The sequence below is a fragment of the Octopus bimaculoides genome, chromosome 4 (genome assembly GCF_046866305.1).
Source record: "Octopus bimaculoides isolate indiv1 chromosome 4, ASM4686630v1, whole genome shotgun sequence".
NCBI classification, from domain to species: Eukaryota; Metazoa; Mollusca; class Cephalopoda; order Octopoda; family Octopodidae; genus Octopus; species Octopus bimaculoides.
This window is the reverse complement of record NC_142931.1, coordinates 46,109,390-46,131,518: the sequence shown is the minus strand read 5'-3', so window position 1 is coordinate 46,131,518 and position 22,129 is coordinate 46,109,390. Positions and strand designations below refer to the sequence as shown.

General features: G+C 36.1%; 1 protein-coding gene across 1 annotated transcript in view; it reads right to left on the bottom strand.

Annotated features, from left to right (window-relative positions):
- Positions 1 to 21,898, bottom strand: part of LOC106884507 (serrate RNA effector molecule homolog) — a 52,759-nt gene extending 30,861 nt beyond the window's left edge. Inside the window, exons 1-5 of the mRNA XM_089350680.1 lie at positions 21,781 to 21,898; positions 12,916 to 13,037; positions 8,704 to 8,871; positions 6,131 to 6,412; positions 4,470 to 4,643 (exon numbers count right to left, since the gene is read on the bottom strand). Coding sequence (XP_089206806.1) covers positions 4,470 to 4,643; positions 6,131 to 6,412; positions 8,704 to 8,871; positions 12,916 to 13,031 — 740 coding nt within the window. The 5' untranslated portion in view covers positions 13,032 to 13,037; positions 21,781 to 21,898. The remainder of the gene's footprint in view (positions 1 to 4,469; positions 4,644 to 6,130; positions 6,413 to 8,703; positions 8,872 to 12,915; positions 13,038 to 21,780) is intronic.
- Positions 21,899 to 22,129: the final 231 nt, after the last annotated feature.

Genomic DNA, 22,129 nt, shown 5'->3' with positions numbered 1-22,129 from the left:
TAAGCAACAAAAGCACTATATATAATTGACAAATTATACACTCACTTCACAAGTGTGTTTTTGTTTTAATTCCAGTTTGGCAAACTGATGAGTAATATATCAACGTGTAACACAAAGATAACCATATACTAAAAGCTATCTTGGTTCATACTACAACAAAAAAAAAATCATTTCTAACAGTCACAAGATCACAAATTTTGCAGTTAGTTTTCAATGAATAAAGTACCCTACTGTTACTTATTTTATGGATTCTGAAGAGACAATAGACAAAATTGACCTTGGATACAGAAGGTAAAGACACTTAAGTGAATGCTGCAAAATATTTTCTCCAACATTGTAATAATTCTGCAGTTCACCACCATCAATAATGATAACTTATTATTATTATTATTATTGACACAAGGGTGACATATGAAAGGATAATACAAATACAAGTTATAAAATGAAAAGTGAGAGCCTACACAGCATACAAACCAAGGAAATGTCTGAAGAGGAGAACCACTACCTAAACCCAATCAGAAACCTCCAGTGTTTCCAGATTATTCTACCAAAGGTGATGTCTCCCATCTGTATTCCTCAGTCAACAGGTACATAACAAGAGTAGCCCCATTAACCTGAACCATACTCATCACTCTCAACTACCTTTCAATAAATTTACTGGGAGACAACTCCCTCTCTGAATAACTTAGAAAAGTCAATAAAAGCTAGGGTTGAAGAGAAAAGTATCTGTCTTCAGTCCTTTCAACTGTGTCCATCATACAACTTCTGTCACCATAGCCATGGGACAGAAAAACTGCCCTTCCAAGCCAAAGGTCACAACAGACTCAGCCAATTCCAGATGTGTCTCACACAAAACAACACCAATTCAATTCAACAAAGTTTCACAACTTGAAAGTGTTCAGACAATGAAAAAGTACAAGGTGAACAGTTTTGACACACTATGCATTTCTGCTAAGCCCAGACAGCACATTTGTGCTGGTAGAGTTTATCTCAGATCAACAATGAATCTCAGAAGCACTGACAGGTCAAAGGTTTCTGGAAGCTATTCATAGTCACAAGGATGAAAGTCTAGCCAGTTGATTCTCAGTGCAAGAGTCTCCTCGATAATATTGTAGCTTTTCCCCTACCATTAGTTCTCGACAGAAAGCTAAATGATTGCATTGCCCGACTAGTAGAGGGCTGTGAGCACCTGCACTAAGAACGATTTCTTATACAGAAACAAAGTCAGGCATTTAAAGAGAGGGAACAGTGTTAATTTTATTAACCCCAAGAACTTGACACATGATTATTTCATCGACCCAGGAAAGATGAAAGGCAAAGTCAACCTCAGAGAGGTATGATGTCAGAATCAGAACATAAAGAGCTGTAAAAGAGAAGGAGAGAATGTGAAGCAATGATACTGATGGAGTTTTGTAATGATTGTGTTAATAGTAGTAGTAGTCTATGTGTATGTTTTTTTTTGTTTTGTTATTAATATTGTTGGTTTTTTACAAGACTTTTACATCATTACCTGTAAGCAGTGCCCAAACAACCAGCAGCTAACAGCTACCAATGGCAGGCGTCAAAAAAGTAAGTTCCTTCCGCAGAAAAAGTCATTTATAAAAAAAAATAAAAAATAAAAGCCTACAGAGAACCCTTAGCTACTTAGAAACTTCAATGTACTACACTGCATTGTGCGCAGGACCCTAGCTAGCTAGCAAAAGTCGGAACAGATGTGTATATTTTGTTGGTTCCAGAGATTCTTGCCGAAACTGTGTAGAAGGAAGAGCCTTCAGGAGGAAAAAAGTAATTAGTAATCAGCAGGAAAAAAAAGAATTATTATTATAATTATTATTTACATATATATAAATATATATACATATAAATATTGAATTAATTAGTTTTACTAATAAGCTGAAATTGCTTAACAAAAAGAAAAAAAATTGTGTATGTATCAATTTCTACTTACACTGACCCGTGACAAACTCACAAGGAAAGAGTTAGCTGAATAGACACACTCCTCTACTATTGATACTTTCTGCTTTTGTTTATACCCTACATAAGCACTCACACCAAACTACTCATCTACAACTAGCATTTGCCTTCTGCTGAGAAAGCTACTGCTTTTGCTTCCTGTTTGCTTCCAACTGCATATTGCCTATACACACACAAAAGCTGAGGCAACACAGGCAAGTAGATGAGGAGCTGGGCAAGTGTACCAGCTCATGAATCATGAATACATGTTGGTTGCAGTTATTTCATTGTGCTCCAGAAGCACAACTATTAGGCTGTCTGGCAATGCTGCCAACAACAGTATGGTATATTAACAGGATTCCTTTCTATCGTAGGAGAAAGATTATGGTTGTATTTGATGAAACCCATCCTTCTGCAAGTTGCAACTCAGCACTGCAAAAGAAGTAAATATCGGTCAATTTTACAGTGATACATTCTGTTTACAGTAAGTTGCTATTCCTGTATGATGTGCCTTGATAGCAAAGTGGACTGAACCACTTAACATCATGGCCAAAGACACAATGTTGTTTCTAGGTCATAGAATACTAAAAGGACAGGCCAAAAACAAGATAGTTGAATAATATCATTGTTTCAGTTAGTCATTCCGGGGAATCCAGCCAGAAAGTGTAATGATGGTTGCTTCTCATAGAATCCTATGGAAGAAGTGCTTGAGGACTCTATCCCCATGACCTTCCCAGAAATAGTAGGCAGGGAAGATGGATGGATGGATCAACACAGTTTTAATATCCATTTTTTTCTCCTGTTTGCCTGAATCAAATAAAACTCATTGATAAAGACTTTCTATGACTGGATGTTCTTCCAACCCTCACCAGTTTCCAAGCAAAGTGATATTTCTCCTAGTCCTTCAAACATAAACAGCTCAGTAGCCAGACATGTCTTCACAAGAAGATTACAGACATGTGACACTGTTTTGTATGAACAGTGACGTTTTTTTACAATCAGTGTGCAAACAGAAGGGAGACAAAGAAACACACACATATAACAAGCTGCTTACGTTTTCCACCTACCAAATTTGAGACCCAGTAATCTATGTCTGCAAAGGATTCATTCTTGTATGTGGTTACTTTGCTTTTGTTATTCTGAAGCCTTTGACAGAAAGGCCTCAACACCACCCACAACTCCCTTCTACCACCTAACAAATGTAAATACAGCTGATACAATGATAGTCAACCCCACCAATTACAAACAGCTCAACAAATGACTTTTCATCTTGTCGTAATAGAGCAATATATAAAATAATTATAATTTCCTGTGAGGTGGTATTCAATAATATGTATATATAAATATGAATATATATAAATGTATTTATCATACTGATGTGTGAAAAATTAAAAGACAATATAACAAAAACATTTTCACTATTATCTACCAATCACTCAGCAATAATCACCATTGTGATGTGTACATTAAAAAACAGATGATACCTTTTCTAAAACATTTCTGCATTATTATCTGAAGGTTGGCATTTCTTGATAGAAGTATAAAGGAAAATCAAGTAAACAGAGATTTGATCCATCATATCAATTATTATGCTGCCCAACCAACCTGATCAATAGTCATCAAGTACAGTACAACTACAGCACGTGGTCTGAACAAGTCCATTTTGCTCACCACCAGTGTGATGTATCACCCATCAGAATCTATAGATGTATGGAAATGAACTGGACAAAGCAGCAAGTACATGTCCAGACTGTCACAATGCAACATAGCACTGTTTCTTAGAGCATGCAGTATGGCCCTCAACTATGGAGAGGTAAGATATCCAGAGCAATATAAGTCTGCTTGGTCAGAACAGACCTGCAATAACACAACACAACAGTCACACAAAGAAAAATACAGATCATTCATATTTTGCTGCTTGCAGGAACAATAATTGAATTTTAACTTTTAAATATATGACCAGCATCTTAAACTAACATTTATTGCACTCATATAGTTTGCCAATTGAAAAAAACAAAAAACAAATCCTTGAAAAAAAAAATCTTATTTCAATTAGAAATCTATTTTGTCTCCAGATTTTCAGCATCTTACAATTCCCCACCAAATATCACCATTCTTACAAGTTTCTACTAACACTAATAATGTAGCACCTTTCCTTTCATGTGGAATTACAAATATCTTAGACTAACTCCAATTTCTTTCATTACCCCCACCTATTACTATAAATCTCAAACAACAAATTCCAAACTCTCTCATTCAAGAGGGGTTCTGAAGGAATTTGACCCAGCTGATATTCTTACCAAAAAAAAAAATTATAATTGAGCAGTGAGGAAATTTCTATACACTAAGTAATGACAAAATATATGCAGACAAATTAATATTTAATTTTTTAATCTTAGAGAAATATTTTTTTATAATGACAGTGTGTGCAAAAAGAAAAGCAAATAGACTCAAATTGAAAAAGGATAGAGTCAACACTTTCAAGTTGAGCTGACTTGTAAATGCATGGTACTCACCATTCTTCATCCTTATGTGAAAGAAAAAAGTCTGTTATCTGATTCTTCTTGAATTCCATCTTGTATTCGTTGTACTTCTTGATAGCATCTTGGTCACTGATGCCATCATCTTGCTGCAAGAGGAACTGCTTGATGGTCAGCATTGACGGCTGGGTCGGATAATCTAATTCAATTCTAAAACATACATGAAGGGAAACATAAAAAAACATCCAAGCATATTTACAACACTGCTAAACAGAGATTGAAATGAGCACTGCATTTCCTTTCCCTCTCCACCTAAACTCACTTATTATCTTCCCTCCTCCTCCCCATCACTTACAGTGTCTCATCTCTAAACCTCCCACTACTAACAGCTTCACTTAGTTCTATCCCACAACAACCATCTTTCAAACTCCCTCTCTAATTATGCTTTAACTACAAATAGTCAAGTTCAACGTTAATCACATCAATCTCATAATTTTGGAAACCTGCAAAGGTCATGATCATTAGTCCTTAGCAAAATGAAAACTTGAGAATACATTCCATATTAAAACTAAACATATTTTGACTCCCACTTCTCCTCTCTTCCAACATACACTCTTGCAAACCCCCTCTCACTACTACTCCTGCTACATCAGATGCCACCCGGCCATCTCATCACTACTGTCTATCTCCTTAGATCTACCTCTAATTCATCTCTCACCTAAATGTGAGTAGCTATGTAGCTCTTCCACAAGAACCTGTTCTACCCCAACCTCTCCTCTAACATATGGATGCAGCATCCTCTTTCCCTGGGTTTTTTTGGCTTGTGAGCTACATGGTGGCCTCAATAGTGCTAGTAGCACAAAAAAAGAAAAGCACCCAGTACACTCTGTAAAGTGAGTGGAATTAAAAAGGACATCCAGCTGTAGAAACCATGCCAAAGCAGACAGTGGTGCACAGTACAGACCTTCAACTTATTGGATCCTTGTCAAACAGTTCAACCTGTGCTAACATGGGACATGGTTATTGAATGATGATGATTAAGAACCCTAAGCAGGATTTATATTTTGAACATAATGGGACCTAACCAAATATTGAATTCGAATTTTGGCAAAAGGCCAGCAATTTTAGGGGTGGGATTAAGTCGGAACCGTAGCCGGACCCGAGTTGTTCGGAAAGGATCTATAGGCCACGCTTTCGCGGACCGTATTCAACCCCAGTGACCAACTGGTACTAATTCATCAACCCTGAAAGGATGAAAGGCAAAGTCAACCATAGCGGAATGTCAGCTTAGACAGTCAACCATAGCGGAATGTCAGCTTAGACAGTCAAAATGCCGCTAAGCATTTTGCCTGGCATGCTAACAATTCTTCCTACTTGACACCTTATAGGAGCTAACCAAATGTTAAAGGGCAACACACTGACATTTTCATCACTTCACCAAAGTATAAGCATCAAGTACACCAATCTCACAGGACTTGGAGGGGCTGCAGTAAAATATGGGCACTAACTTTTCCTTCTGACCAAATCATAACAAAAATGTTACTAAGAGATATCAAAAAAAAAAAAAAAACCACAAACTAGATTTTTAAGCCACTATCTAAAAAACCATCAGATATACATGGCATTTTCTCCAACAGTTGTAAGCTTAATAGTTTCTCATTATTAAAATAAGAAATGAAGATAAAAAATAGACTTACCGATTCTGAGGTTGATTTGTGTTCCCAAAGTGGGGTTGATTAGGCAGGGGCAAATTTAGTTCAATATTTGGACCCCAAGCAGGGTGGGGCAAACCTGCAGTGGGCAGGAGACCTCCGCCCCCACCGCCACCAACCCCACTGCCACCACCTCCACCACCATAGGGCATATCATAGCGGCCACCTCCACCTACACCGCCACCACCAACACCTGCACCTCCGGGTGCCCCGCCACCTCCACCGCCACTGTTTCCACCACCAGCACCGCCACCACTTCCGTCATCCCTAAAGCAAAAAAAAAAAGTGTTTATGTAGACACACATACATAAATAGGGATAGACATATATATAAGAAAGACAGAATATAAAAAACAAAGCAGGGAAAGAAAAAGAATCGGGGGAAAAAAAGGGAGAAAGATAAAGAGAATCAGAAAGAAAGGATAGAATCAAGAGAAAGAGAGAGAGAGAGAGAGAGAGAGAAGGGGGTTCAAATAAAGAGGGAGAAAGAAAGAAACAAGGGACAAAAATGAGAGACATAAACAAAAGACAATTCAAAATGCAATGTAAAGTCTAACATACTTGTTAAATATATAATTTTAGCCTAAGTAAACAAAAAAGGACAGACATGTGAGAAAGACTAAAGAAAGAGAGATTGAAGTGATAGTGAGACTGACAGATAAAAGGCTAAAAAAAAAAGAAAGAGGAAAATATGGTCTTTCAGAATATTTAGAAACTGACCTACTATTTCTCTTTTGCTCTCTCTGCAAATATACGTGATCTGATCAATAAGTACCAGGACTGTTGCCATAGTAACGAAGCTGTTTACAGCAGTGATTGGAAGGAAGGTGTGTAGCGTGTGATCGTTGCACTGACCATGACAGAGAAAGATGAGCAAAGAATCTGCATCAAATTTTGCCAAAAGCTTGGCGATACCTGCCCAAAGACCTACACAAAGTTTACAAAAAGTTTTCGTTGTTCTCGACACAATCAAGATCTTGTGCAACTGAAACCCAAGTGTGCTTTTAGTCAGCTGAAAGGAGTCTTGGCACAAACTTGGCAGACACGCGTCTCATACTCAAATCTTCAGTGATGATGAACTAAACTGAACGGTAACTAATCTGCACATCCTCTGATAACTCACGGATGGTGATTTAACAATTTCCCCTAACAGCTGCATCCATATCTGCAATGTATTTCTCAGTTCTGCTGGTTGCGGGTCTCCCAAAATGTGCGTCAATATCAACATATTTTTGGTCATCTTGGAAACGTCTGAATCACTCATACACTCCTCTCCATACACTTTCTGCAACTTTGTGTAGGCCTCTGAGCAGGTATCACCATGACAACTTTATCATGGTCAATGTGACGATCACTTGCTACACATGTTCCTTCCAAGCACTGCTGTAAACGGCAGAAGTGAGCTAGAATGTTAAAACTTAGTGCGCATGCACAGCAGAGTTCAAGGTCAATCTCTGCCAAGCGGCTTCACCCTGTGTGCTTTAGTTTTGTTACTATGGGAACAAACAGGATACTTACTGATCAAAACTCGTATGGATCTGATCAGTCACAGCTTACTAAAACTAATTTTAATTGTTTTGACTCCATGTTTGTTTGAGCAATTTTTTTTTTTTATTCATCACTCCTGCAGAAGCAATTTTTTTTATTTTTCTAGTCGAATGCCCTTTCTACTGCTGCTAATTTACACAAACATGAAATAGCATAGGAGCTGGTTTTGTAAAGGTTCAGTCAAGCAAGGTGAATAAAACATGAGTTATGTAATTTTTACTAAAAAAAAAAAAAAAAAAGCATTTAAATTTGCTATATTCAAATCAAATGTTCAAAATAAAAGCCACCTACTACCAAACAAGCTCACAAGATTTTGGCTACTAAATTGGCAAGTTGAGACAAATCAGTTGTCAGATTTTAAAATGCAAAAAGGATGGCTCAGTCACAGCTTCAAAACTTTTGAATAGGACAGCAGATTTGTGACTACATAATAACACAAATGAGTCTATATAACAATTTAATGTGGTAGAAACAGCAACCAAATCACACCTATGATGAAGGAGGCACTGGATGTATCGTGTCTAAATAAAAAACAGTCAATTTGATTGGCTATTACAATTCAACTCAAAAGTATTTTTAGCAATGCTTTTGTAATAACTTATTATATACACGGTATACACACACATACATACATATACATACATACAAACATAGACTTCCCAAAGCTGGATTTTTACTATGCTACTTACAACCATCTCATTTATTCCAATCTCATTAAATGGATATATGACATGCATGCATGTCACAATGAATGTAGGAATGCATGACATCACAATGAATAAAGAAATATGTGATGTCACAATGAATGTAGGAAAGCATGACATCACAATGACTAAAGAAATATGTGATGTCACAATGAATCATAATAAATGAGGATAAGATGACATCATAATGAATGAAGATATATATGGCATCACAATGAACTGAATCAATTTAATGACATCAAATAAATCAATGAAGGTTTACTTGACATGAAGACAATGTAGATAGAAAATAAGAAACTTTACTGACCAGTCTCTTCGCATTCTCTTCATCTGAGGCGGACTAAGTTCATGCCTTGGTGGACTATAGCGGTCCCGCCTCCGTGAATCATAGTCTCGCCCATACAGGTCCCGTTTATTGCTATCTCGGTTACGGCTGCTCCACACATCACGAGATCTGGTTGAAGCACTCCGAGCTCTATGAATAAAGATATATTCATAAGTATCCAGTTGAAATACTAATAAGTTACAAAACATTTATGATGACAAAGTACAAAGAGTAAAGTGGATGTTACGATGTTGCCTACTATCGTATGCTTCATAAAAGCTTTTGAGTAAAATGATTTTAAATAATCTGAAAGTTTGCCTAGAAAAACAAAACTATTTCTAGAAACAGGAAATAAAAATAACTGAATTCTTTACATTCACCTTTCTGGAGAAAGTATAAGGTAAATGTCACCTTCACCACAAAAAGTCCCTTTCAGATATTACCCTTTAGCATTCAGATTATTCTGTTAAATGTATCATCATCATCATTATTTAATGTCCTCCTTCCATGCTGGTATGGGTTGGACAGTTTGACAGGAGCTGGCCAGGAGGAAGCCTGCACCATACTTCTGTATCTGTCTTGGCATGGTTTTTATGGCTGGATGCTGTTCCTAAAACCAACCACTCTGCACAGTGGGCCGAGTGCTTTTTACATAGCACCAGCATAGGCAAGATCAGTTTTGGCATGGTTTTTACAAATGGATGCCCTTCCAAATGCCAACCACTTTACAGTGTGGCTGGATGCTTTTTACGTGGCACCTGCACTGGCAGGATCACCAAGTAACTTTGCAAGACAAGAAATCCTAGAGAGGGGAGGAGGCACTGGAGGAGACGATCTTGTGCCAGATGAGAATTAACTGACCAAATTATCAGAACAATGAAGAAAAAATCTTAAAAAAACAAGATGTTTTATTCAAAATAGAGATTATGGTTAGATTAAAAAGTTAAAAAGTTAATTGGTACAAGAAGGAAATTAGAAACTCAACAAATAAACTCAGTCTGTGAACCAAGTAAGCCAATAAATGTATCAATTTGCAGGCACTGGAATAACTGTGTGGTTAAAAAGTTCACTTCCAACCACATGGTTTTGAGTTCAGTTCCATGTAAGAATATATATGCTAGAACTCACATTTTTCAATACTTTCTCTTTGGAAAAATGTCATGCTCAAGTGTAAATGGCAGTCAAAAAAGCAAGCCAAATCACATTTTTAATACACTTTTTTTGCTTCTTGAAGCCAAAATGCATTTTAGCCTGGAATAGTCTTTGACACTTTCCAAAAAATAAGTTCATACCTCAATGGTGTACTATTTTACCAACATCACAATATAAACGACACACTACTGATAATCAGCAGCATTTTAGATCACCATTTCCAATGAAATTGTTTATCAATGAGCCAACAATGGAGTGTCTAAATGACAGCTGAAGTTACTAGAAATAGCAGCCAAATTTCTCTCAAATCACTCCAATATCTCCAAAAGTCAAAGTCACAATAGTCAATCTAGTGCAAAATGATAGAAAGTCACAGCTGGAATGCTTTTGATCATAGGTCTGCTAGGCCAGAATTTACCTAGGGCTAAACAAGTCATTTGCCCAATGACTTATCGTCACCATCACTGCCACACCCACTATTTTTACATCTGCTTTCCGTACTGGTATGACTTGGACAGATTGTCATAATCCAGATTATTTCTACTTAGGGCCCACTTCTCTCATTAACTGGTGCTTGGAGGTATCATCTGGCTTGATGCCTTTCCCATCACCAACCAATTTTCAGTATTTACTGATGTTTTTCGTGGCACCAGCACTAGAAAGGTTAGTAAGTCATTAGCTAGACAGGTGGCAGCGAACTGGCGAAATCGTTATCACTGGGCAAAATGCTTAATAGTATTTCATCTATCTTTATGTTCTGAGTTCAACTGACGTCTACTAACCCTTTGAAAGTGCATGGCTCAGTGGTTAGAGTGTCAGGCTCACGAACATGAGGTAGAGTTTGATTTCCAGACTGGGTTGTGCGTTGTGTTCTTGAGGAAGACACTATTTCATATTATTCCAAGTTTACTCAGCTATAGAAATGAGTTGTGACATCACTGGTGCCAAGCTGTATCAGCCTTTGCCCTTTCATTGGAGAGAGGAGGCTGGTATGCATGGGCGACTGCTGGTCTTCCATAAACAACCTTACTCGGACTTGTGCCTTGGAGGGGAATTTCCAAGGTGCAATCCCATGGTCATTCATGACCAAAGGGGTCTTTACCCTTTACTCAGACAGGGCTAAAAGGGCTTCCTAACTTTACAATTGTTCCTTTCCTTCTTTATGCATCTCAAGTGCAATTTTATGGCACCATCATTGGGAGGTTGTCACATCATCTTTGTTGAGAAAGGATTAAAGGGACGTCTGAAACTTAATTTCTGTACTTGCTCCCCACTCACTCTAGAGGGTGTAAGTGAGGGTTTTCCAAAGTGGCACCAGCACAAGAGGAGGGATGCCTTATACACTGTAAATGTAAAGAATGCTCAGTAAACTAAGATGTGTACTATTGTTCAGGTAATGTGACCAAAGAGGGGAATAGAAGAGAGAATGATGACAGCAGAAAGGCCAGAATGGATAGACAAAAGAAGCAAGATTTAAATTAGTGACAAGAAACTCATTATATCAAATGAAATTTGGAGTTAAGTCAGTACTTATCAACGAGTAGTTATTTTTGGGGATTTTTTTTTTGTATATTTATAGATTTGCATGTTATTAGAGCAATGTTTTTAACAAACCAGGATGTCCTTGTAACTGTTAACCACCTGACCATGAAATGACAACAAAACCTGTTTTACTTGTTTAAACAGACAATAGACAAGTTTATCGCATGATGAAATGCTTTATAATATTGACTTTAAGACATATTGTTTCCGAGTAATTTCCGTCGACATTAATTTTAGCCACTAATTCACTAGTTAAGCAAAATGAAGCAAATAAAATTGAGTGCATTGTACAGGAGCATCACAGATTTAGGAAATATGTGTTAAGAGAGAAACTGGACACTGAAAGCATCATCTGGGAGTAAACACAGTGAAAGGCAACCATAACATAGGAAGACTAATAAAAATTTAAGAAGTGGTCACACTAAATTCTCAAAAAATCCAGCAAAAACATCATCCTCATCATTTAACATCCATTGTTCATTGCTGGTATAGGTTGAACAGTTTAACCAAGGCTGGTAAGCTGAGGGGCTGCAACAGACTCCAGTCTGATTTGGCATGGTTTCTATGGTTGAATGCCCTTCCTAACGCCAACCACTCCGAGAGTGTAATGGGTGCTTTTGCATGCCACTGGCACAGGTGTCGGTTGCATGACACTAGTATCTGCCACAACTACAATTTCACTTGATGGATCTTCTTCTCAAGTACAGCATATTGCCAAAGGTCTCGGTCATTTGTCATTGCCTCCGTGAGGCCCAAAGCTCAAAATGTGTTTGTCAACATAAAAGAAAAAAAAGAAAAGAGGATATAAAAACTATAACGATGATGATTTATCAAATTGGCTCTAGGTCACAGCTTTAAATGGAAATGGTACAAAGAACTGAATCAACCCCAGTGTTATTAACTTTACTGACACCAAGAGACAGAAAGGCAATAATGATTTTGACAGAATTTCTGCTCAGAAGTGGGGAGTACAGTAAATATAACAAGGCATTCAGTAATAGTCAACACCCCAGTGAGATTAGAACTGAGAACACAAAGTGATACAACTAAATACTGCAAAGTATTTCATCTGTCACTTTACCAATACTGCAAATAGTAATACAAGCAAAAATACTAGTTCTAAAATCTAAGAGATCAACGCAATAGTTGTACTGACAAGTATTATTTGTAGCCACTTTAACATGGCTGTCCATTCAAATGGACTCTACTGTGATTTTTTTAACCCTAAGAGGACATCTCCAGCTGGTTAACGATGCAGAGCTGCATTTGATAAATTGTGAGCTGAGGAACGAACCCCTACCAACTTCTAACGACGGGACCAGTAAACTAGTCCTGGTTTGGGGCTATTTCTTCCACTCTTCAGTACTGGACACCTCGTCTGTTAGAGATGGCAGTAGCTCACCTCTGCTCGCAAAATATATATATATATATATTTCAAGCAAACACAGTGGAATAACAATAGTTATACTAGAAAGAACAAATACAAGCTTCAAAACTTGCCGATCGTGATCCCAGGAATCCCGTCTTCTCTCTTCTCTGCGATCATAGTCATTTCTCTCACGACGAAATTTGTCTCGTCCACGCCTTCTATCATATTCATCATCGCTGTCGGCCATTAGGAACTATTTTTGAAAAAAAAATAATAAAAATGACTTCTTTATAAGGAAGGGAAGAAATCAACAAAACAGCATACATTAAATATTTATTGAAACAATGTAAAGATTTAATGGAGGTGGCAGGTAATGTGCTGTCTCAAGCGATATAACAAAACCATGCAATAATAACCATTCTAAGTCAAATGAAACCATTTCCAATTTTATCCTGACTTTTTTCTTCAGAATATTACAGATCCTGGCACAAGGTTAACAATTCATGTTCTGTCAATGAAGTATGTCCTGTAATAGACATCTATATTTATCATACAATATTGTAGATTTTTATTTGTAAAAATCATCAAAGCTAGAAAGGCAGTGAAGGCTATTTCAAAATGTGACAAAAAATATTCTTCACATGGTTGATGATAAATGCTAAAAGAAGTAATCTAAAGATTTCTTGGAAACAATGGTTCATTCAGAATGCTATGTGTCATAGATGTTGAGATAAAGGTTCAGTTTCAAAAAATAGAAATCAAGAGAGGATTGGATTATCAGCCAGTAGTGCCATATTTTCTGTATCTAAATGTTAGTGGTAATCACTACAGATAAATAAATATATTCACAAAGGTCATGACCATACAACTGACGATTGCAGAAGCTGATCCCCAAGTAAAAACAGATGAACTTGATAATCATATCAATGATTGCTATGGCTCGCCATCCAAAGCAGCATGGAACATGTTTGGTTTTAATTTACATGGTCCAGATCTTCCTCTGCTACAGCTTATTTTTCATTTAGAAAGCCAGACAATATGTCTGATTTAATAGTGAAACTCAGCTTTCAAAAGCCAAGTTTGCCTAGTTTTAATTAGATACTATGCTGGATAGTGTATACTGGTAGAGGCAGGTCACTGTTGTAAATACTAACAGTGGAGTAACTAATTAGCTTGCAGGTTTGATTTTCATTATTCCAATGGGGAAAAGTCACACTAGCCTGTTGCTTTTATAGTGTGAAATTAAATGGTTGCAGGTTCAATCCAACTTCAGAAGTGTTGATTAATGCCTTAACCCATGCTTCTTCATCCAACCCATGCTAGCATGGAAAGCGGACATTAAACGATGATGATGATGATGATGAAGTAGATTTGGTAGGTGAAAACTGTGGAAGCTCAGAATGTATACATCTAAGCATGTGTGTGTGTGTGTGAACATGAAAACAGATTAACTACAGGCAGAGAACTAGATTGTCAGAGGCGGCTTTGGTACAAGGGTCAACTACACAAATATTGGTGCTAGTATAGTATGCGGTAGCCAGGGTTATCTACCTTAAACGTTCAGTTAATAAAGGAAACCAATTTTCCCATTATACGGACATTAACAACAAATTAAACTGCAAGCTGAGCCTAAGTGAGATTTTAGAACTAATATTTTTCTTTGTCATGGCTATACCCATGACCACAGCAGTGACTCTAACAGGAAAATCTAAAAATACAATAACTGACAGGTACAATATGTGCCGCAAGGACACCACATGTATGACAGTGACATTTATTTACAACTATCACATGATGCCAAGACAAGGAGACAGTGAGACACACACATATAAAGTGTATTTGTGAACACACACACACACATATATATATATATATATATATGCATACACGTGCGCGCACATTCACACACAAATGGTGGCCATCTTTCAGTTTCCTTCAATCCACTCACCATGCTTTGGCCAGCCCAGGCTGTAGTAGATGCTCACTCAAGGTGCCATGCAATAGGGGTGAACTAAAATCTATGTTGCTGAGATGCAAAATTCTTGACTGCACAGCCATGCCTCAACCTATATATGTAATTCCTTTTGAGTGTTGGGTCTCACAGAGGCAATGACCAAGACCTTTGGCATTCTGTTGTGCTTGAGAAGAAGACCCTTCAAGTTGAGCAAAATCGCATTTATGGCCGATACCGGTGTCATGCAAATGGTACCCGTGCTGATGGCATGTAAAAGCACCCATTACACTCTTGGAGTGGTTGGCATTAGGAAGGGCATCCAGCCATAGAAAACCATGCCAAACCAGACTGGAGCCTGGCACAGCCTTCCAGCGTGCCAGTCCAGTCAAACTGTCCAACCCATACCAACATGGACAACGGACATTAAATGATGATGATGATACACAGGAACCTGTGTGTGTATGTATATATATATATATATATATATATATACATACAAATACATACACAGGAAAGTGTGTGTATATATATATATGCACAGACAAACACATATATACAGAAGTAATATTTATACCTCCAGATATTTATATCTGAAACTATTTCTGAACGCATGACATCAAAAAAAGTAACCATATATGTGCTAAGTCAATGAGGTCAAATCACTTAAACACAACACAATGCTTACTGTTGAAAACGTAGACCATCTGTAATTGACTTTCCCACTATTACAACCACTCCAAAACACTGGATTCTAGCCAACTCAAAAATTGTGATTATCATAGTCATCATCATCATCATTATTACTATTATTATTATTATTGCTGATATTTTTTCCGCACACACTTAGAGGGAAAAAGAAAGAGAAATGTAATTAGAAAAAGTGCTGCACAATCAAATGAGAAATAGATTTTAGTTCTCAAAATGTTTTTAAGTCACATGAAAATCAATGTGGCTAAGGTACTTTTAAAGATATACTAAGTATGTAGTTAAAACATAACTACAGCACAAAGCAAAAATTAATGCAGACTTTACTTTTTATTGTACATCATCATCATCGTTTAATATCCAATCCATGCTGGCATGGGTTGGTCAGTTTGACAGGAGTTGGCCAGCTAGATAACTATCCAGGTTCCAATTGTCTGTTTTGGCATGGTTTCTATGGCTGGATGCACTTCCTAACACCAACCACTTCACAGAATATGCTGGGTGCTCTGAATGTGCCACTGGCACAAGTGCATTTTACATGGTACCGGCACAACAATTGCAGTTTATCAACATCTTCATAATCATCTTTTAATGTCCATTCTTCCATGCTGGCATGGGTTGGATAGTTTGGTAAGATTCCAGAGGTCAAACGACAGCATCATGTACCAACATCTGCTTTGGAATGGTTCCTGGGATTGGATGCCCCTCCTAATTCCAACTACTTTACAAAGTGTAGGGGGTGCATTTTTCATAGCACCAGTGCTTCTTGAGAGTAATGATAATTATCACTATTTTTCTCTTTTCCACTTTCTATTCAGAAGGAATTTTCAAGAATTTAAGAATTCATTATGTACAACATTCATTAAGACCACTCTTTAAATTCAATATCGAAATCTTATGTCACTGACCACTTCAAATTATTTCCCCTTAGTTCATTTTATTTTTAATCATTTCAAATTACCCATGGCTAAAAATATAACTTAGTTCTTTGTTCTTATTTTTCTATATATAAGCACTGGAGTGGCTATGTGGATAGGTGCAGGAGTGGCTATGCGGTAAGTAGCTTGCTTACCAACCACATGGTTCCAGGTTCAGTCCCACTGTGTGGCACCTTGGGCAAGTGTCTTCTACTATAGCCTCAAACTGACCAAAGCCTTGTGACTGGATTTGGTAGATGGAAACACTGAAGAAGTCCATGGTTCACACATATATATATATATATATATATATATATATATATATATGCATGTGTGTATGTATATGTTTATGTCTGTGTTTGTCCCCCTCCATTGCTTGACAACTGATGTTTGTGTGTTTACATCCCCGTAACTTAGCGGTTCAGCAAAAGAGACCGACAGAATGAGAACTAGGCTTACAAAGAATAAGTGTTGGAGTCGATTTGTTCGACTAAAGGTGGTGCTCCAGCATGGCCGTAGTCAAATGACTGAAATGAATATAAGACTATAAGAATATAAAAGCATAATTTCTCATTATCAGGTAAACTGAGACTGTACAATGCTGATGAGGTGTAACAAACCGAAACATATGTACATTGCTGTGTAGCCAGCAACAAAGATCCTACTGTCCCCACCCTAGCATGTAATTTAACTCAAGAAATTTACCCTTAATTATTTTAAATTTTCTCTCCCTCTTTTCCTTGATAGTTGCTAACAATTGTGATCAGGTTTTTCCTTTCCATCTTACTCAGGGAAATTTTTGAATATTAAGAATTTGTTGTGTACAGCATCCAGTATGCCATTCTTTAACTTAATTATCCAGAATCATGTCATTAGCCACTTTGACTTATTTCTCTTAGCTCTTTTAATATATATATATATATACATACATAATGTTAGGAAGGGCATCCAACCATAGAAACCATGCTAAATCAGACTGGAATTTGGTGCAACTCTCCAGCTTACTAGTTTCAGTCAAACTGTCTAACCCATGCCAGCATAGAAAGCAGACGCGCTAAATGATGATATATATACATGTGTGTGTGTGTGAGAGAGACAGACATGTAAATTTTATATATATATATATATATATATATATACAGGGTTATTCAAAAAGAACTGATTTCATTACACAATATTTCAATAAAGAAAAACAATAGAAAACTCTAGGCTAAGTCACAAGCATTTACTCATGATCAACTTTTATTTCTTGTCTTACAAGGGTTCAATATGGCCACCACCTGCAGCACGGGCAACATCAATGTGATAAGAGAATTCCTCCCAGATGTGTACCAGTATATCACGACCCACTGAGTTGATCACTGTTGTTATTCGATCTTTAAGGTCATCGAGGTTAGTGGGTAGCGGTGGAACATAAATGCAATCTTTTACATATACCCACAAGAAAAAAATCACACACAGTGAGGTCCAGGGAAATTCATCGTGATATGCTGATACATGTCTGGGAGGAATTCTCTTATCGCACTGAAATTGCCCATGCTGCAGGTGGTGGCCACATTGAACGCTTGGAAGACAAGATATAAAAGTTGATTATGAGCAAATACTTCTGATTTAGCTGGAGTTTTCTATTGCTTTTCCTTATTAAAATAATGCTTAATGAAATCAGTTCATTTTTTGAATAACCCTGTATATATATCCCACCTAAAGTCAAAATAAATAGAGGTCACAAAAGTGACAGAAGGTACTGATTAACACTGCTTTTGCTAAAAATAAGTGTTAAAACAACTAAAAAGCCACAAAAGCACTGAACTTATATAAGTATATGTATGTATGTATATTGTTATATCTGCCAGTATGTATGTATATTGCTATATCTGTCTAACACCAGCCTATTTGACCAAACTCGATTTCTCAAGTAGTTCCACACCAATCTCAGAGTACTGCACTGCATGAAATAAAAATTTATATACACAGATCTAGCAATTTAGGTTCATCACTGAGAATTTGTGACATTCAACTCAAGAAGTTGTTTCATCAGTAAATGATTTATATGCTTTGCAGAAGTTCTGCTGCAAGCTTTTAATACAATATTTTCAGTAAAAGTGTTTTTAAGGCAGAGCTACACATAAGATTTTCCCAAAATAAAAAATTCTTAAGGTTTACATTTTTCCTAAATTATGTCAGGGAAAATTTAATTTGACAGTTAAGGGGTTAATAAAATATGACCACTTTGCAGTGGTCATATTTTATTAAATCTTTAACAGACAAATTAAATTTCATCATTATTCCGGTTAAATAACTACAAAAAAAAACAAAAAAACATAGAATTGGTATTTTCTGCAAGTCATATTGCCTCAATAAACTCGACATGTTAGATTGGTGTGTAAACTACTTTCTGCAGTTAATAGTAATGAAATTTTGAGAATATATCTGATAATTGAAACAAAAGCGCTAACATCACTGATGATAAAATCATTCTTCACGAATGTCATAGGCACGATTTCCTTTTGACTAAACTACTGGGAAAAAAATTTGATTCCTCCACTTCTTTTGTTACCATATCTCTATTGAAGTTCACCGTCTTTAATTTAATTTTGAAAAACAATGAAGAATTTAGTAAAATAACTTTGTAATTATAAAGCTGGTGCTTGGAACGTAGATTAAAAGAAAATGTTGATGGACTGTTTTAATTTAGTTCACTTTAAAACAGGGAAACTTGTACGCTTATACCTAAGAACAGGAGGGGTCTCAGACGGGTTGTATCAAAAGAGCGGGCTGCGAAAATTGCCTATATAGCATCACAATACACAACAAACTAATTTGGTCAAATATATGTAAAATTGTCAGGCGTTTTATGAGCTTCATTATATATGAAAAACGTAGACCGACAAAACTAGCATCCCCATTATCTATCAAAGCACTTTCTCGTAACTAAACATATAGAGCTAAAGAGTTCACTTTCTAATATGAAGGCCTTAAGAAGAAAATGGGAAACTAGCAGTTTCCAATGCACACAAGGCTCCTTTTTCCATGATAGCCATGTTACCCAAGAGAAGGCAAGAGGCGATACAACTCAACATTAACGTTATTGCAGGTGTTGTTGTCAGAACGCAAAACATGAATATATACCGCAAGACATCCCATCCGACTCCCTGACAATTCTGACAATCTACCGCCATGGATTGGTGCTTTATTTACCGATCCCGAAAGGATGAAAGGTAAAGATGCCTTTAGCGGGATTTGATCGCAGGATGCAGAGAGCTGGAACAAATACTGCAAGTCATTCTATACGACACTATAGCGACTCTGCCAACCAACTTCCTCTATTAGCAGTGCCTTTGTCTGTATTAAACAATAAACCTCTATGAAGATATTACTGTTTCTCTCTCTCTCTCTCTCTGTATATATATATATATATATATATATATATATATATATATATATATAGGGTAAAAATTAATAATTAATTGATAATTAGTCATTTTACCAAGTAGTTCGGTGTGTTAAAAACCATTATCGGTAAATGTATAAACACAATTTTAAATTTAGGGTTCAGCAAGTATTGATTCACCACACACCGAAAATTAGAAATAGCAGCCAAAAACTACTATAGTAGTTTTTGGCTGCTATATATATATATATATATATATATATATATATATATATATATATATATATATTATCCGAAAAGTATAGTATAAAATATCCATCACGTTTGATCTTACCAATCGGTTTCGTATAAAGAATACACACACCCAGACAGAGACAGACTGAAACACTCCTTTGTAACAATGTATTTCATTCGCTACATCTTTTTCTATATAAATAGTCGAATCAACCTTTTTATAGTTGCTCGATTTTCTAGAAATAACAGCCAAATTTCCATAAAATCAATATACCTTGATCTGAAAGAAAAGGTGGTCACGACTGGAACGCTTTTAATCAAGTCTTGTTCGGTAAGAGCGGACCTGGAACAAGTCCGTCTCCCCTGTATATGTCTGCCGCTCATCTGCGGGCTCTTTATCGCTCTATCTAATTAATCCATCTATGAAAAACCCTTTTGATTACAAACCGTCTGGTCACCTCAAGATTACGTATTACAAAAGCCTCTTTTAGAAAGTGGTTTTGTGCTGGCATTTGAAAACCTTCCTTCAAAACAGTTGTAAGAATCTTTTATCGAGTTATATGTCACATTGACAAGTTTTGTAATAAAACTGCAAGTAATTTTTCTAAATCATACTGATGAAGGAAATGTTCTCTATGTGGCCTGTGTGTTTTCTGTACCGTGTTTATCATTTTGTCCATGTTTTTTTTTTTTGCAACGTCATGTACCCAGATATGCATATATATATATACATGTAGATGAAGGTATGTACATACATGTACATATATATGCATTTACTCATATATTATTTGTATAACACATAGAGTAGTTCATCTGAAATAAAACGATGGAATTAATCGCAGTTATCACAAACTCAATCTCGTTTTGTATATCTGTTTAAAATTAACTTCGGCTCTATACCGATTTAATATAGTTCCTTCTCATTTATTTAGAAGCTGTTATAAATTATTTCTTCCTCTCAACAGATACTATTCTATTTATTCTTTCTGCATTTGTATCCCTCCAAATTTCGATTACTGTAAACTTTGACTACAACAAATTGTTTTATCTCTCAACCTGTCTGCGTTATTAGCAAGTCTAACTGGTAAAAAATTATTATTAATTTTATCTATATTCTTTTACATCATACTATCATAAACATTAAAACATATTTTTCGTTCGGCAAACCTACACAAGTGCACACACAGACACAACTTTGTTCCCTCATAGCTTTAAAAAGAAATTGACATTTTTTAACGAAATTTTCACCAAATACTTTTCAGATGGTGAAGATTACAATCACAGCTGTATCTAAAATAAAAACAAATGGTTCGAGGGACACACGTCACAATTTTCACAAAATTTCAACTTTCATTTCGTAGATGTATATGTGATGGGTATCAATATATAAGCGCGCTGATCATTTTTTTCTTTTCTTAATTTGGATATAATCGTAATCTACACATTCTGGAAGTGTAGAAAATTTTATTGAAGATATCCATTTTTCTGAAAGTTATGAAGAAACAAAATCAGGCGGAGGAAGGACCCTAACCCTAACACTTCTGTAGGAATCCTTTTCCTTCTTACTCGACTGTTCTCTTCTATCCCCTTTTTTTTCTAATCCATTCTTCATTCGCTCGTCTTAATTTCGTTTCCACACACAGAAAATAAAAATGCCAAGATTCCTCCAAAAAGTCAAACAGAAGTAATAACAATGCAATTTAAATGACAGATTCCTCACTACAAAAACAGTTGTAGGAGTCGTATTGCATTACAAACAATATAGAAAATGTTGAAACATATAAGTGAGGCTTACTGTAGATTGGTTATGAAAATCCGTTTGAAGAAAATTCCAACGAACCACTAACAAGAACGATCTACCGCGACAAGAACAAAGCGGAAGTAGATTGTTTTTGTTTTGTGTTTTTTTATTTTTTCTGCTGAACTACTCTTTTGAAATCTGGCACCGGAAATAGAATATAAAAAAAAATAAAGACCTTATACTTACACACACACACACACACACACACACGCACATATATATATATATATATATATATATATATATATATATACATACACACACACATATATATATATATACACACATATATACATACATATACATATATATATATATATATATATATATATATATATATATA